Source organism: Ictidomys tridecemlineatus, chromosome 8 (assembly GCF_052094955.1).
Source record: "Ictidomys tridecemlineatus isolate mIctTri1 chromosome 8, mIctTri1.hap1, whole genome shotgun sequence".
NCBI classification, from domain to species: domain Eukaryota; kingdom Metazoa; phylum Chordata; class Mammalia; order Rodentia; family Sciuridae; genus Ictidomys; species Ictidomys tridecemlineatus.
In genome coordinates this window covers 114,313,034-114,331,431 of record NC_135484.1, presented here as the reverse complement: position 1 = coordinate 114,331,431, position 18,398 = coordinate 114,313,034, and the positions used below count along the sequence as shown (strand labels likewise).

At 35.7% G+C, this 18,398-nt stretch overlaps 1 protein-coding gene across 2 annotated transcripts in view; it reads right to left on the bottom strand.

Moving 5' to 3' along the window:
- Positions 1-18,398, bottom strand: part of Stk38 (serine/threonine kinase 38) — a 48,584-nt gene that overhangs the window by 23,343 nt on the left and 6,843 nt on the right. For both annotated transcript variants that reach the window (XM_005318757.4, XM_005318758.4), the window contains exons 3-5: positions 5,893-5,944; positions 4,660-4,782; positions 2,803-2,886 (exon numbers count right to left, since the gene is read on the bottom strand). In XM_005318757.4, coding sequence (XP_005318814.1) covers positions 2,803-2,886; positions 4,660-4,782; positions 5,893-5,944 — 259 coding nt within the window. The remainder of the gene's footprint in view (positions 1-2,802; positions 2,887-4,659; positions 4,783-5,892; positions 5,945-18,398) is intronic.

The following is an 18,398-nucleotide window of genomic DNA, read 5'->3' as shown; positions in this document are numbered from 1 at the left end:
ACTCTACTAAAATTGGTCTTTGGGGAACAACAGCTTCAATTTTTACATTTTTACTTCTGTATTTATGGTATGGGGTGAAAAAAGGTACAATAAGGGTGATAAGGAATAATCAAATAAAGCATCTGCATTTATTCAACCTTACTATAAAAATAAAGCTTTTGGGAAATTAATGCTGCTTGCTGACCTGTAGCTCTGCAACCACAGCTATGGCCCCATTCAGACATTAAAAACTATACAAAGTGGCCTTCATGTGCCTGTTTCCTTTAAGGCCCCTATCTACTGCAGGGAGCAGAGAAAAGGGGGGCACTACCATTACTACACTCACCTCGGAAGTCAAAATGGTGACTTCGGCATTTCCTGTTTGTTAAGGGGAGAGCTAGTCATTGCAAGCACACCTTGCCATTCTCTCCTGAGGCTGAAATGATAGCCAGGAGTCTCGAGATCTAGAAGTAGAATCAGTTGAATAGCGGAGAAGAAGGGAAGCGCCAAAAAGTTCTCTTTCCTCCATTCTGTAAATATTTAATAGGGTGGGGTGCAAACTGCTACCTGGGGCACTAAGAAAGCAGAGATAAAACTAGGCTTTGTCCTGTCGTTAACAGTACATTGGAATCACAAGTAAAGGTTTTTCTTTGCTCTAGAAACATCTGACACCAACTAAATACTAATGTCTTATCCTTTAAAATTTTTCCAAGTAGAATAAATTTCCATCTTATAGAGCAAAATAACAAGCTGAACTCTCTTAATTCATCTCAGTTCAATAAAGTCACCAAAAAAATAAATAAATTTTCCTCTGGACAGGCACCTGCAAATATAAAAAGTTAGGCTTTGAATCTAAACTTTGTCAGTTCTACTCAAAAATGATAACGGATTTGCACTGGGCAACTAATTTTCACCTGTGCTCCTTCGAGATGATAGACCTACATAGAGTCTGTGGTCATAGACTTTAACTGTACTATACCAAGATCAAATCAAGGTAACTGGTCCATCACTTAAGGTGAGCTAAACAATTAAGTTAATGTTCCATTTAATGCATAAATTAATGCAATGTTTAAAATCCTAATTCTATTTAGATATGTCTTTTATTTTCATTGAGAAAAATCTAAGGAATTCATTTCTAAAAAGGTAGGACATTTGACAAAAGGTTTGGATCATTAGATACCATGTTGAGCACATGGCACATGCTATGTGGAATTAATAACTCTGAAAGTCATAAAATTATTACTATACTTTACAATTTTCTTCTGTTAATTATTTGATAAGTTTTAAGCTTTCATTAAAACTATAGAAAGCATGTCTTATAAAAATAAACCTTATTTATGAAATGTAAATAATAATGACTAGTCAATAATAGAAATGTTATATTTTCCTTCTCAAGATTAACTGGCATACTTTCAATACCTATGCACTCATAAAATACACTAATTTCTAGATAATACATAAACAGGGTTATACTGCATTATTTATTTATTTATTTATTTTCAGTATTAGGGGTTGATCCCAGGAGCATTCTTTATTCTACTATTAAGCTCTACTCTAACCCTTTTTATTTTTTTTGACATAGAGTCTGGCTAAGTTGGCAAGGTCAGTCTGAAACTTGTGATCCTCCCATCTCAACCTGGGATTACAGGCATGTGCTACTGTGCCTGGCTTACACTGCCTTTTGCATAAGATTCATGTTAGCTTAAAATATAGCATCTGAAGATTTATTGCCTGAGAATCTGAAACTCCAAAATTCCTTGGAATCTAAAGCTTCTGGGTAACACATGAAAATTAAAGAGAAACTAAAACTTCCAAATTTTGGAGGTGGCACTTGAATGAAGGCAGAGAAGACTCCATCATTATACTACCTCTCAAGTGGTAGACAGGACTGGATGTAGGGCCCACCTCCATCCTGAACCTTGGGCTCTATAGAGAAACTCTCCCTGCCATTGGATCCTATAACACTGGACCTTTTACAGGACAGTTGAGGAATCACTCACAACAATCCATTCTTAAGAAAGCAGCTAACTAAACTAGATTTATAAAAAGTCTGTTTCACTTTTTTAAAATATACCTTTCAATATTTGTACCTCACTTATGTTGCATACAGAATTTATGTATCTCATAGACCTATTTGCAAAGTGGATTCAGGTTTTAGAAAGCACTGAGGTTTTTTGGGGGCTGACGTGCTAGGGCGTCAGTCATGTTAAGTAAACACTCTACCACTGAGCTACATCCCCAGTCCTTAGGAAATGTTCTTAATCATTAAAGGAAAAATTGCACTGCTCTTCCATTTGCATTATATTTTTAAAAATTTATTCAGATATTGGAAGATCAGTCTCTCTCAGGTAATGATGAGCTACCTAAAAGACCTAACTTTGGTTTAAGTGGGAATGAATGAACTTACAAAATGAAGCACATTGAGATACACTTTACAATGTCAATTCTAAACTCTCCTAGTCCTCTGTTCCAAGGTGTAAAAACACTTCCTATTTCTCAGCATTTGATAAGCATACCGCACCAAGTATGACCTCAAAATGAGGTTCTCATGACAAGACTATCTCCTAATCAAGTGGGAGACTCATATAACAGCTGCTTCTATAACAGGTTTTCAACATTAAAATGACTACCCATAGGCATGATTTGCAATTTTAAATATGTAACCACTTCTTTGTAAGGGTAAAAAAGTAGTTATCCTATGTATAGTTGTACGTAACAGAGCTAAAGAAAACTATAATAAAATATACATTGCAACTAAGAAAATAGTTTTAGAGACAAAAAATTCAGAGGATAACCAAAAGCACTGTTCCAACTATGCTTTACCTGCTCTTTTTCAAGCATATCTGCTTTACGGAGGATTTTCATTGCATATACATGCCCTGTATCTTTCTTCTGAACAAGCCGCACCTTAAAAAGTCAAAAGAAATGCCAAGTCAAAAGTCCATGCTACCAAGTTCATGCTTTCATGTGTTATGACAAAGACAAGGATGTTTTGTTTGTTTGTTTGTTTGGGGTTTTAGTAGGGCCCAAAAAGTTAAATTGAAACAGTATCATAATTTGAAATAAGCAAGTAGTAGTTAAAGAAGCAGAAGAAAATGCTTTCAGCATCTCAACTTAGTAGTAATGTCACTGTTGGTAACATTCTCAAACATCTCTATACTTGAACAGCTTTGGCTTCCCAGTTGAGCAAACCAACCTAGTTTAAAACCTTCTCAATTCCAAACTTAAGGATGAGTTAAATCCCTGGCATGTTATCTCATCACAACTGAAAACCTAAGCAAATGATTATAACAACATTTACAAATAAAAGTAAAAACTCACACAGGAAAAATGTCTGGAAGTAAAATGTTAAAGTTTCATGCAGTTTTTTTTTCTCTTTTATATTTTCCAAGGTTTTAAAAGAGAACAGATAATTTTATGATGAAAAGAAAATTAATAGTCTACAAACCAAAAGAAAAACTTATTGGCCCGTTACTGCATATCCTCCCCTTCTCTCCCAAAACAAAGTTCTCTCTCCCTTGCTTCAAGTTTTTCCTGAGTCCCATGTCCCTTTCTCCCTGAGCAGAAAACCATTCTAAGATTTTTTTTTTCCTTCTCTCAAGGGGTCTCAAAAGTGATTCTGAATACTAAGGGATCAATTTTATGTTTCACTCATGCCTTTGAAATATTACATGTCCCCTGAGTACTGGTTTTTAATAATATGCTACTTCTTCTATACAAAGCTAATTTAACTATTATATGAGCAAGTCACCCACTTAGGGTGTTTCCCATTAATAAGAATGTTCTTTCATGGGCCCAGTCAAACTCCTGCAACAGCTTGATCTGGTGATCAAGCAGAATTCATTTATAAGCTTAGCTGGGCAAAGGGGCTAGGAATGTAGCTCAATGGTAAAGCACTTGCCTAACATGTGTGAGGCCCTGAGTCTAATCTCCAGCACCACCACAAAAAAAAAAAAAAAAAAAAAGAAAGAAAAAAGGAGTATCTGGGCCAGGGTCTGGGGACAGAACTCAATGCTTGAGTACCTACCTTGCATGAAGCCCTGGGTTCAATCCCCAGGACTATTATGTAAAATTATTTAAAAAAAAAAAAAAAAAAAAAAGGAGGTGGTCCAAAGTTGCAAATGCTTCTAGTTCTCTACCACTACCTATATAACTCCTTTCTGTAAATTCTCTATCTTAAGGCTATCTTTTAAGAGATATATGAATAAAGGGCGGAGATATATTATTAGTCTGCTCCTGGAGAAGTAGAGTGGTACCGGGAAAAACAAAAGCCGTAAGATCAGACTTAGGCCCAATTTCTGGTCCTGGTGTTCAACTGCTGTGACATTGAGTCTTTACATACCTCCTCAGGGTATTAACTTTAATCTATAAAATGAGTTTTTGTCATGATTATAGGAGGAAAAACTGAGTAAATAACAAATTGATTTCCTTCTACCTTTCAAATCTCCCTCTTGATCAATATTTAAAATAGCAACATTATCTCTGGCAAAAAAAAAGAATAGAGATCGGGGTCAGTGAAGAAGGGATGAATGAGAGAAAGAGTCTAGACAGATCAGGTAGGACATGGGCGTGCATGCCTGACCCACCAATCCCCACATATTTCATTTCAATAATGATATGTTAGAAATTTTGGGATTACTTTGGGGTTTTTGGTACTTTTCAAGCAGCTATAGTTTTTACCTCACCAAATGCTCCTCTGCCTATGACTTTTAAGGACTCAAAATCTTCCAATCCAAGTCTTGTTCTCTTCAAACGAAGAAACTCTGTCTCCTTCCGAGCATGTGCTGATCTCCTGAGTCTTTTCTAGTGTTTAAGAAAGAAGAGGAAAAATAAGGAGTTGAAATTATGAAACTTTACTATTAAGTCATATGTGTGTCTTGCTCCGCTTGAGAACAGAGCCACACCAGACTGGACAATCTCACATGACAGTACAATAAAAGGATCCTTAAGAGATCATCTGTCCTTTCCCTGGCCTTCAGACACAAGAAGTAAGCCACATTGACTAGATGGCTGCCTCCTCTGAAAGCTCTGACTAATCTACTCCAGCAATGACTATTCTAACATTTCTAATGGAGGAGAATAAACAATGCTTTCTTTTAACCTTTTTTATATATATAATAAAAGTTATGTTTTTCTATTTTTCTCTGGATTTTTGTTGCTATTGTTTGTTTTGTGATAGTTGTTGTTTTGCAGTTCTGAGGATGGAACCTGGGGAGCACTTTACCCAAGTACCTTCCCTGCCCTTTTTAGTTTTAAGACAGGGTCTCACAACTAAGTCACACTGAGGCTGGCCTTCAACTTTCAATCCCGCCTCAGCCTCCTGAGTTGCTTAGATTATAAGCATGAGCCACTGTGCCCAGCTCCTCTAGGTTTGCATAAATGCTACATATGGTTCATTGTGTGCTTGAATTTTCTATTATTCTTACAAATATTGCATATTTTTCACAACCATCTTGGGTTCTATGATTTGTTTCTATTTTTGAAGGCATTCCCACTGCCATTGAGTTACTCTGCATAGTCCTTTAATAACTGTATTTTCTCCTACCGAATTTGTAGGCAGTGGGCAGAGGGCTAATTTGAGATAGGTAATTTGCCTCATTTCCATGGAGTCTTTTCACTAAACTCATAAGAATGCTGTATCTTGCTAAATTTTAATTTGATCTCATTGACTTCATCCTTTTTCTTGGAATTCTAATCTAGGCACAAGGGTACCTAAAGAAGTCTTCCTTTCCAGGGTATCTAATAATTAACTTCTCCCTCTTCAAGAATACCCAAATCCAGAAGCATGCCAATCCTCAAGTTCCTTTGTAACTCAGCCCAAACCCTTCCTCCCCAGGCACCAAGGCTAACTTGAGCGACATGAGACAACTTTCCATGCTGGATTTCAAGGAAGTTTTTTCCAGTATTAATTACCTCTTCATCTTTTAGGCCTTCCTCTTCCATCACTTTTTCTAACTTCTTTTGTCTAAAACAAACAATAATAACAACAAAAAATATATGAAACAATATTTGAATGATTTTCTGGAAATTCTATACAAAATAAGAAATAAAAAGGGTCACACTCAGAAGCGCATGCCTTTAATTCCAGTGACTTGGGAGACTAAGGCATAAAGATTCAAAATTCAAGGACAGCCTCAACAACTTAACAACACCCCATCTCAAAAATAAAAATAAAAAGGGATAAGTATGCACATCGATGTTTATAGCAGCACAATTCACAATAGCTAAAGTGGAGCCAACCTAAATGTCCTTCAATGGATGAATGGATAAAAAATGTGGCATTTATACACAATGGAATATTACTCAGCAATAAAAAATAAGATCATGGCATTTGCAGGGAAATGGATAGCATTAAAGAATATTATGCTAAGTGAAGTTAGCCAATCCCAAAAAAACAAATGCCAAATGTCTTCTCTGATATAAGGGGGGTGAGTCAAAATGGGGTTGGGAGGGAGAACAAGGTTGGAAGATCACCTCTAGATAGGGAATAAGGGTGGGAGGAAAAGGGAGAAGGGGAATAGCATGGATGGTGAAAGGAGACCCTCATCGTTATACAAAATACATGTATGAACATGTGAATTTGGTGTCAACTACCTTATATACAATCAGAGACATGATAAATTGTGGTATAAAGATGTATTAAAAATTGTAATGCAAAGAAATAATAATAAAAAAATAATAAATATATAGCTTGTGAGTAAAGCACTCCTGGGTTCAATCCCTAGTACCAATAAACAAATAAATAAAGGAAATATAGTTCAATAGTAAAATGCCCCTGGGTTGATTTAAAAAAAAAAACCTGTATAATGTGTTAATGCAATAGAGAATCTTGTTTTGAAACCAAATGTTCTTTTTTTCTTTCTCAGTTATTTCCTCCTTACCAAACCACAAAACAGCTGGTATTTGATAACTTCTTGTATCAGAGTGCTTCTTTCTCTCTCTGTAACTGAAATCTACTTCCTTTATTTCACACCTTCTTCCCCCTTCCTGCCATGAGTGAAGAGTAATAAATAACAAAGGTAGGGCTGGAGTTGTAGCTCAGTGGTAGAGCACTTGCCTAGCATGTGTGAGGCACTGGGTTTGATTCTTGGCCCCACATATAAATAAATAAAATAAAGGTCCATCAACAACTAGAAAAAAATATTTAAAAAAAATAATAATAGGGCTGGGGATATAGCTCAGTTGATAGAGTGCTTGCCTTGCGTGCATAAGGCCCTGGGTTCAATCCTCAGCACCACAAAAAAATAAATAAATAAATAACAAAGTTAAAGGCAGAATTTAAAGATGAGGAGGGAGGGCTAATCCAAAAAGGTGACTGACACCACTATCAAAACTTTAGATTCCAAATTTTTGGAGTACTAAATAATGGGGGTGGGGAAGTAGTGCAAGAGATTGAACTCAGGGCCTCCTTCACACCCCTAGCCTCATGGGAGAATTTTGTTTTTCTTTGTGGTACTAAGGATTGAACCCAGGGCTTTGTGTACACTACATAAGCAGTTTACCACTAAACTACATTCTGAGCCCTCGAGAATATTTTTGATCTATAGTTTCACAGTGATTTGATAAAACGTAGGAAACACATGCAAAACTTCCTTACAACCAATTCTATAGATCCAATCTTCATTTATTCAACATAATTTTTTTTAAAAAGTTCAAGGGCTGGAATCTCTCCTCACCACTTATCAGCAATCCAGATAAAAAGGCAATATGAGGTGGGGACGAATAAAAGTCTAGAGTAGGTGAAGCAAAGCATGTAGCCAAGTGTGGCTGACACACACAGCACTTCCAATGCCACATCAATGTTGGCTCTTACTCTGAAGACAACTAAGAGCTAACAGGTTGTATGTAAAATGTGATAAGATTTCTATCTTAGAATACTAACTGGCAGTAATGAAGATCTGATGGACTGGCAGGCAGGAACTGCAAGTGACTGAGAAAGACCTAAGGCTAACTAATTCAAATACACATTGAAGTTCTGGTACTAGGGCTGGAAAACTAGAATGAAGTGAAAGAATTTATTATAAAGATCAACTGCAGTAGGAATCACAGAAAAAGTCTTAAAAATTTCTTGTCTGGGAGATAATGATGCCCCTGACCAAAATAGGAAACAGAAGAATATAGAGGGGGCTGGGGATGTGGCTCAGGCGGTAGCGCGCTCGCCCAGCATGCATGCAGCCCGGGTTTGATCCTCAGCACCACATACAAACAACGATGTTGTGTCCGCCAATAACTGAAAAATAAATATTAAAAAAATTCTCTCTCTCTCCCCCTCTATCACTCTCTCTTTTAAAAAAAAGAATATAGAAAGAAAATGATTCTAATTTTGGCCAAAGACAACTTATTATAATAATTCTATTTATTTAATATGAATATTTTGTTAAAAATCATTTTACAAATCTACAAGATCAAACAATGAGTAAGAATTTTTCACCAAACTCTCAAGAGAGATCTACTCTAATTCTGATGGAAAAAAAAGATCCCAGTACATGGCTCCCCCCTCAGTCTCACCACTCTCTTCACACAGTTCCCAGAATATTTTGGGATATGAATCTCTGTGTGCATGTGTATTTGAGGGAAAAGGCTATACTTCTAATAATTTCAGGAGTATAAGTTAATTCCATTTCTGTGGTTAGATAGTTAAAATAAGGAAAAGTAAGACACAAAGCTTTGAGGCTCAAGCGGTAGCACGCTCGCCTGGCATGCGTGCGGCCCGGGTTCGATCCTCAGCACCACATACCAACAAAGATGTTGTGTCCGCTGAGAACTAAAAAATAAATATTAAAAAAAAAAAAAAAAAGCTCTGAGGCTGGGCTTGGGGCTCAGTAGTAGAGTGCTCACCTAGCACATGCGATGCACTGAGTTCGATCCTCAGCACCACATAAAAAACAATAAAATAAAGTTAAAAAAAAAAAAGACACAAAGCTTAAATAGTAACTCAATATGGTCAGTTCTTTTTGTGCCTGGAGTACCAAACACCATCATACCTCATGACTATATTTTTGTTGAAAGACCAACCATACCAGACTGATCCATAAGTCTAGTGCATTATCCACTATGTCACAGAACAGATTCCTTCTGACTATATTTAAAATCTAAATACAAACTTGGAAGTTTTCCACAATCTTACCTCCCTCAAGTGTAATTAAGTTGATTTCAGTAGAACGCCTGCCTGGGAATAAAATAACAGAATTCCCTCCTTGAACACAATGAGATTATTCCATTAGAGAAAGTATCCAGGAAAAAAAAAAAAAAAGTACCATGGCAATGATTTATTGGTTCCTGCGCCACAAAGACCCTGACAACATAAAAAACAGCAAGCATAATCTAAAAGAAGGCTTAAAAATGGCATCTTCTGGCTGGGATACAGCTCAGTTGGTAGAGTACTTGCCTCGCATGTATAAGGCCCCCAGTATAATCCCCAGCACCACAAAAAAAAAAAAAAAAAAAAGCATTTTCTGTGGGATGATACTAAGGAACTATTGTTAACTTGGTTAGATTCATGATTACGCAAAACAATGACCATATTTTCTGAAGATATACATTGGAAAGAAATGATATTTGAATGATATTTAGAATTTACTTTAAAACAATTAGAAAGCTGGGCATGGTGGCACACACCTGTAATCTCAGTGGCTCTGGAGGCTGAAGCAGGAGGATCTCAAGTTCAAAGCCAGCCTCAGCAAAAGCAAGGTGATAAGCAATTCAGTGAGATCCTGTCTCTAAATAATATATAAAATAGAGCTGGGGATGGGGCTCAGCGATTAGGTACCGCTGAGTTCAATCCCCAGTACCCCCCCCAAAAAAAAAAAACCAACAAACAAAACAATTAGAAAGAGCCAGGTGCAGTGGCACATGCCTCCCAGTGACTTGGGAGACTGAGGCAGGAAAATCGTAAATTCAAAGCTAGCCTCAGCAATTTACAAAGCCTTAAGTAACTTAGAAAGACCCCATCTCAAAATAAAAAATAAAAAGGGCTGGGGATGAGGGGCTGGGGTTGTGGCTCAGTGGTAGAGTGCCTGCCTAGCACAGGTGAGGTCCTGGGTTAGATCCACAGCACCACATAAAAATAAATAAATAAATAAATAAAGATATTGTGTCCAACTACAATAAAAAAATAAATATTAAAAAGGGGGGTGAGGTGGGGGGCTGGGGATGAGGCTCTGTGGTTAAGTACCCCTGGGTTCAATCCCTGGTACCAAAACAAGCGAAAAAGCACAATTAGCAAGAAAAACTGAGATGGGCTGGGGATGTGGCTCAAGTGGTAGCGTGCTCGCCTGGCATGCGTGCGGCCCGGGTTCGATCCTCAGCACAACATACCAACAAAGATGTTGTGTCCGCCGAGAACTAAAAAATAATAAATATTAAAAAAAAAAAAAAAAGAAAAAAGAAAAACTGAGATAATGGACATAAATATAGCAACGTATTAATAATTATTGAACCTGAGGGATGAATATATTGCCAAGATGCTAACTGTATTATTCTGTGTTTGTTTTAAATTGTTCATAAAGAAAAATAAAAGTAGGTCCTTCTACGGGATTGCTCACGGTGGCAGCACTGGCTAGCTACCACTCCGGCCTTTGGTGGAGACACTCTGCTACTCATCTAAAACATTCCAAATCAGAATCTTGGAAGAGACCCCAGGTCACTTTCACAGGGAGAGTCACATCCAACCTCACCCTAGCAATGCCTTTTATGTGCCCCATTTATTTGCATGTGTGCTCATTTCCCATATGAGATAGTTAGGTTATTTGAAGGGCAGGACCACATTTGAATCCCTGATTTCCACATGAATAGAGCTTTGTTCAATCTACTTTTTTAACCATATATTTCTAATTTTTATTTTGTCACTGATTTACTGGGAGTTGAACACAGAAGGACTCTACCACTGACAGTTCCAGCTCTTTTTATTTTAAGATGAGGTCTCACTAAATTGCCCAGGCTGGCCTCAAATTTGCCATCCTTCCTGCCTCATCTTCTCAAGTTGCTGGAATTACAGAAATGCACCACTGCAACCAAGGTTTTGTCTTGAAATAAAGATCAGAATGTGTCAAAATGTGTGGACACATTCCTGACTACTACTTATAATGAGCTCCCTTTTCTAAAACTAATTTATTCTAATTTCTATTTATAAACACTCAAAACTAATCATATAGATTTTTAATTTTTTAGTTGTAGATGGACAGCTTGCCTTTATTTTATATGTTTAACTTTATGTGGTGTTAAGGATCAAACCCAGTGCCTCACACATGCTAGGCATGCGCTCTGACACTGAGCCACAAGCCCAGACCAATCATAAATTTTTTTTAATATTTATTTTTTAGTTATAGGTGGACACAATATCTTTTTTTAATGTGGTGCTGAGGATTGAACTCAGTGCCTCTCCCATGCCAGGCAAGCACTCTACCTAAGCCACAACCCCAGTCCCCAATCTATATAGATTTTTAAAATCTCAACAAGTTACAGAACTTCAGCTCCATACTCTGGTACTACTGATATCTCACCTGAATGATATTTGATTAATGAAAACCACCTGAAGGTCTGGATTTGAGATCGGGGATGCAGCTCAGTGAAAGGGTACTTGCCTAACATATATGAGGCCCTGTTACAATCCCCAGCATCACAAATCATCATCATCATCATCATCATCATCATCATCATCTGGATTTACCCATCTTTGGGGCTTAAATAAAACTGACACTGGGCCACTAATATTAATCACATTTCTATTCAGTATCAGATCATCCCAAACACAGGCATAGTTAAGAAAATTTGAATGAAAATACTTTTTTTCTTTACTTTATCAGAGCTAAGGACTAAACACAGAGCCTGGTGTATGCTAGGGAGGCACTCTGTCACTGAGCTACATCCCCAACCCCTGAGCAAGAATATCTAAGAGAAGTTATAGACTATGCAGGTTCTCAGAGAGTAAACTGCATAAAAGTCTTTATTTGATTGAGGGGTAGGGGAGGCATACCATTATTCTCTGTTAAGTTAGGTTTATATTTCTGTGATTTTTAAATTAATCCACCAAAATAGTCTTCATGAAAAAAAGAAACAATCCAGGATATTTTGTCAGAAGAAATGCCTGTTTCCTCAGTTTCAATCACAGACTGCTATGTATTATATCTGTCATTTTTCATGAAAAACTTGGCAATTATCAATATCTATTTGGCACACAGGATCACATACCAACAAGAATAGAAGAGTTGCTGTTCCCCGAGAAGATGACAACAGAGGCTGCTGTAAAAGGCAGAACACAAGCTGAGGAAGCAGAGCTGATCTTGCACTACTGAATGCTTACAGTGTACCAGTGGCACTACCAGGCCATCGAGCAGCCTTCCTCAGCACTGCATGAAGGACACTACATTCAGGGAGTTAAATTTGCCATAGTGTTTCTGTAAAACTGCTCTAAGTTCTCATATTTTACTTGTATACAGGAAATGATTCCCAAATGAATTTTATTCTTTCTTCTATCTTTAGACTTTGCACATCTCCCCCATGCAAAAGTTCTTTATTTAAAATATAACCTAGTGCTCTCCTAATATGGAACAGTGCAAAAGTTACATATATGTCAAATATTACAGAGTTCTAAAAAGTACCCAGATAAGGCACAAGAAAATTTGTATTACAGCCTCATCTTAAAATATACCACCCCAATTGTGTAAGTTATGTTCAAAAGTATGAATTTCTGAAAATAGGATTGTTAAATGTGTAAAGGTCAGGTTAATTGAAATATTTCAATAAAATACGCTTTCTTTTGGGGGATAATTTATTTGACAGAGGAAATTCTAACTCTCAAAAATGTGTCCAGATTACTACATGATGAAATGTTTAAACAGTGCCTTTTTAGGACATCAATTCTAATTGTTAGTATCAGAGGTCTCTTAAAAAAAGTTATGGACATTATTATTTTTAAGTTAAATCTGAGAACTTAAATTATCAAAAATATAATTATTAATCTGCCCATGTAACATTTTGTGCACATATTTAAAAATCTAAGCAGAATTCTTTATAAAACTGTGGATAATGGCTGGTGGTGTAGCTCAGTGCTAAGGTGCTTCTGAGGCCCTGTGTTCCCCAGCACAGCCAAAAATGAAACAAGAGTTTGGATGATGGATAATACCCATTGTTGCTAAAGGGACTTTCTTCAGTAAGTTTTGACTTTGCTTACACCCATGTATATTAAAAAGGTGAACTACAGTTAATATGAGTGCTTGCCTCATATGCACAAGGCCCTGGGTTCAATACCCAGCACCACCAAAAAAAAAAAAAAAGATGAACTAGTCTGACTTAGACATGCATACTCTTTGATGGAAAACATTAAAATATTCAATGTATTCTTAAAAAAGGAGATGGGTAAGTGGGTTTGCCTTAGTGTTCTCAGATTATAAAGATGGCACTTTGAGTATATATAAACGTATTTGCAAACCTTTTTTAATACAGATTATGAGTTCCATTTTATTTAAATATTCATAGAATCATGTAAATTTTATGTCCAGGTGAACAAATAGTGAATGCTTACCATATTCAAGACTTCCTTTTCACTAGGAATGAAATCACACAGTGTGTCTTCTGTTTGTAGTATGTCAACTTCTTATAATATAAATCTTATTCTATTATAATTTATCATTGAATACTGTAACCCAGTTAATTTTGCATTCAATTTTTAAAAAATGAACATATAATTTGAGTCCCATTTATTGGAAATAAAATTCTGCCAAAATTTATTTAAATATTTTTTAGAAGTGCCTAAACCTAATTTCAAACCCTCATTATATATTAGCCTCATTATATATTATGTCTAACAAGGTTCTGTATTTCCCTATAACATCAAAAAGCTTGAAAACTCATTTCTGACAGTATAACTTTGGTTTACTTACTACTGAGATAACTTTTGCTAATAGCTATTGTTGCTATTTTTTAATATTCTATCAATAAACCCAAAATTTATTAAACTGTATAAATTAACACAAATCCAACTCATATTCAAAAAGGAGGGTACAAAATGAAAAGATCTACAAGGAGCATTAATTTTTTAAAGACTCAAAATATTGGTGACTGGGGATATATCTCAGTGGAAAACCTTACCTAGCACGTACCAGTCCCCGAGTTCAATCCCCAGCATCGTCAAGAAAGAAAGGAAGGCAGGAAGGAAGGAAGCAAGCAAGCATCTACTGCTTTTTTTAAAATAAAAAAATGCTTTTTCTAAATGAAAAAATGTGATTTAATAATTACAAATTATCACATTTTCTAATTCTTTTAAATGTCTAACATTCTTTTCTTATCATCTCCCTCTTTCTCTCTCTCTCTCTCTCTCTCTCTCCTTTTTTTTTTTTTTTAACTAGGAATTAAATTTCCTAGTACTAGGAATTAAACTCAAGGGTGCTCTACCACTGAGCTACATCCCCAACTTTTGTTATTTTGAATTTTGAGACAAGGTCTTGCTAATTTGCCCAAGCTGGCCTCAAACTTGGAATCCTTATGCCACAGCCTCCCAAACAGCTGGGAGTACGCCAAGTTCAGCACCATCCTTTTGATTAATTTTGTCTTTAAAAAAAAAAAAAGCAAAACCACCAAAGCTTTTGACCAGTCTTTTCATCTTAGGACTCCCAAAAAGAAAAAAAATCACTGACGACTGCCCATTTGGGGGTATATTCTTAGGATAAATTACAATATAACATTTATTAATAATGTAAAAAAACAAAATATCACCTTGTTCCTGGGGAATGAGATGTATATCAAGATAAACCATAGTTAAAGTAGAGCCAATAGGATTAAAAAACAGCTGATTAAAATATAATAAAACAGTAACTAAATCAGATTTCATAAGCATTTGCATTATAATTATGATCCCTGAAACTCTGGTTTCAAGAGTGTTATATTTGACAGTAACTATCTCCAACAATTTTCACACACCTGAAGATATACTAAATGAAAAAATTTATCTTTCAATAAATGTCTATGTAATTCTCCATATTAATAGAATAAAGGTTCTGGGTACAGTGGTGCATGCCTGTAATCCCAACAACTCAAGAGGCCATTTGAGGCCAGCCTTACAATTTAGTGAGACTCTGTGGCAAAAGAAAAAAATTTAAATCTTTTATAGTTATGTTCAAAAGAATCCTAATAATATATAACTAAAAAGAACAAATAAAGGCTGGGTTTGGGGCACAGTGGTAAGTGCTTGCCTGACATGTGTGAGGCACTGAGCTCGACCCTCAGCACCACATAAAAACAAATAAATGAAATAAAGGTTAAAAAAAATAAAAAATTTTAAATATCTTATTTAAAATGTTTAAGGGGAAAAAAAAAAAGAAAGAAAGGCCAGGCATAGTGGTGCACACCTGTGCACCAGCAACTTGGGAGGCTGAGGCAGGAGGATCACAAGTTCAAAGGCAGCCTCAGCAACTTACTGAGGCCTCAAGCAATTTAGCAAGACCCTATCTCAAAAGTAAAAAAGGGGTATATTCTTAGGATAAGTTACAATATAACATTGTTATAGACCTAAAAAAATGGAAATATATACCATGTCCATGTTCAATATTGTTAACATGTCAATCCTCCCCAAATTGATCTACAGATTCTATATTATTTTTACCACTGGGATGTGACCAGTGGTAAAAAGCCCCTGGGTTCAATCTCTGGTACCAAAAAAAAAATGGGGAGGAATTTTTTTTTAAAGATCTAGAGATGCAGATCAGTGATAAAGTACCCCTGAACTCCTGAGTTCAATTCCCAGTACCATAATAATACTAATAATAATACAAAATTAAATTAAAAAAGGAGTAAAACAGTATGATCATTTCAAAGATACAGAAACGACATTTGACAAAATATAACACTCATAATAAAAACTCACAGCCAAATAAAAACAAGGAAACTTCCTCAACTTATAAAGAACATCTCTGAAAAACCTACAATTAACATAACTAACAGTAAAATAGTGTGTTACCGCTTAAACTAGTAGTAGAACAAAGGTGTTCACTCTCACCATTTCTATTAAAAAATGGTTGCACTAGAAGTGCCAGTCAGTACCATAAAGCAAGAAAAAGTAAATACAGTGGGGGAAAAACAATAAAACTTCTACATTTGAATATGACATGATTGTTTACACAGAAAATCCTAAGGAATCTTTAAAAAACAAAAATAAAACTAGAATAAGTAAGTTAGAAACTTGCAGGATACAAGGTCAATATAAAAAACATTATATTTCTATGTACTAGCAAATTTTCTGGACAAAGAAAATTTCAAATATTTATGTACAATAGAATAAAAAGTACTAGAAGGGCTGGGGTTGTAGCTCAGTGGTAGAGTGCTTGCTTGGCACACATGAGGCACTGGGTTCTATTCTCAACACCACATAAAAATAAATAAAGATGGTGCTGGGGATGTGGCTCAAGCGGTATCGCGCTTGCCTGGCATGCGTGCGGCCTGAGTTCGATCCTCAGCACCACATACAAACACAAAGATGTTGTGTCCACCAAAAACTAAAAAATAAATATTCACATAAGTAAATAAATAAATAAATAAAGATATTGTGTCCATCCATGACTAAAAATATTTTTTAAAAAAAGAAATGCTAGGGGCTGGGATTGTGAATCAGCGGTAGAGCACTTGCCTAGCATGTGTGAGGTTCAATCCTCAGCACCCCAAAAAATAAATAAATAAAATAAAAATTTTTTTAAAAATGCTAGCAATAGGTGAATATAATTTACACATGAAAATTATAACACACTGTTGAGAAAAATTAAGGGAGACCTAAAAAATGGAAATATATACCATGACCATGTTCAATATTGTTAACATGTCAATCCTCCCCAAATTAATCTATAGATTCTATATTACTCCAATCACAATTCCATTAGGCTTTTCTGTAGAAACTGACAAACTGATTCTAAAATTAACATGAAAATGTGAAGAGCCTACAATGTCCAAAGAAATCTCAGAAAAAAAGAAAAACATAAAAACTAGGAGGACTACCTTACTTCAAAACTTATTACAAAGCTACAGTAATCAAAATGGTGTGATACTGGTATAGAGAGCCCAAGAAAGAGATTCACCTTTATATACAGTCATTTGATTTTCAAGAAAAGTGCCAAAGCAGTTTAAGAGGAAAAAATTTTTTCAACAAACATGCTAAAATAACGGGATACCCATTAAGAAAAAAAGTTAAATCTCAACTCTACACACAATTATGTAAGATGGATCATAGAACTAAATGAAAAAGCTAAATCTAAAAATGTTCAGAAGAAAACAGAATATTTTTATTACTTGGGCATAGGCAAAGGTTTCTTAAGGGATCACAGGAAACAATTACCATAAAAGAAAAAAATGCCATATTTTATTTCATCAAAATTTTAAATGACAGGGCTGGGGTTATGGCTCAGCGGAAGAGCGTTCGCCTAACACGTGTGAGGCCCTGGGTTGGATCCTCAGCACCACATAAAAATAAATAAATTAATTAAAAATATTGTGTCCAACTACAATTAAAAAATAAATTAATTAATTTTTTAAAATGTTTTAAATGACAGTCAGGCATGATGGTACATGCCTATAATCCCAGCAACTCAGAAGGCTGAGGCGGAAGGTTAGCCTCACTAAATTGCTAAGGCTGGCATTGAACTTCAATCTTCTGCCTCAGCCACCTGAGTTTTGACAGGATTACAGGCATGTGCCACCACACCTGGCAATTTTTTTTAAGTGATTAAAAAAAATAAAAATAAAAATCAACAAACACTTCACTTCACATAGGAAGATATCCAAATGATAAAAAAAATAAATAAAATGTTTTAACATCATTAATTAACAGAGAAATGCAAATTAAAATCACAGTGAAAGCCAGAGTGGTGGCTCATGCCTGTAAATCCCAGCAACTATGGAGGTTGAGGCAGAAGGATCACAAATTCAAGGCCAGTCTCAGCAACTTAGTGAGATCTGGTCTCAAAGTGAAAAATAAAAAGAGATGGAGATAAGGCTGGGGTTGTGGCTCAGTGGTACAGCACTTGCCTGGTATGTGTGAGGCACTGGATTCAATTCTCAGCACTGCATATAAACAAATAAATAAAATAAAGGTCCATCAACAACTTAAAAAAATTATTTAAAAAAAAAAAAAAAAGAGATGGGATGCAGCTCAGTAGTACAGCGCCCTTGGGTTCCATCCCCAGTTACACACACACACAAAAAAAAAAATTATGCTGAATGAAAGATGTCTCACTTAGATGAGTACTTTGTATGTGAGTTCATTTACATATTCCATTTGTATAATCACAACAGTGGCTGCCCAAGGAGCAAAAGGCATGAAATAACTTTCTAGGAGGATGGTAATGTTCTGTATCTTGGTAAGGATTTTAAGTTTCACAGGTGTATACATTTGTAAAACCTTATCACATGGTACCCTTCGACTTATGCCTTTCACTGCA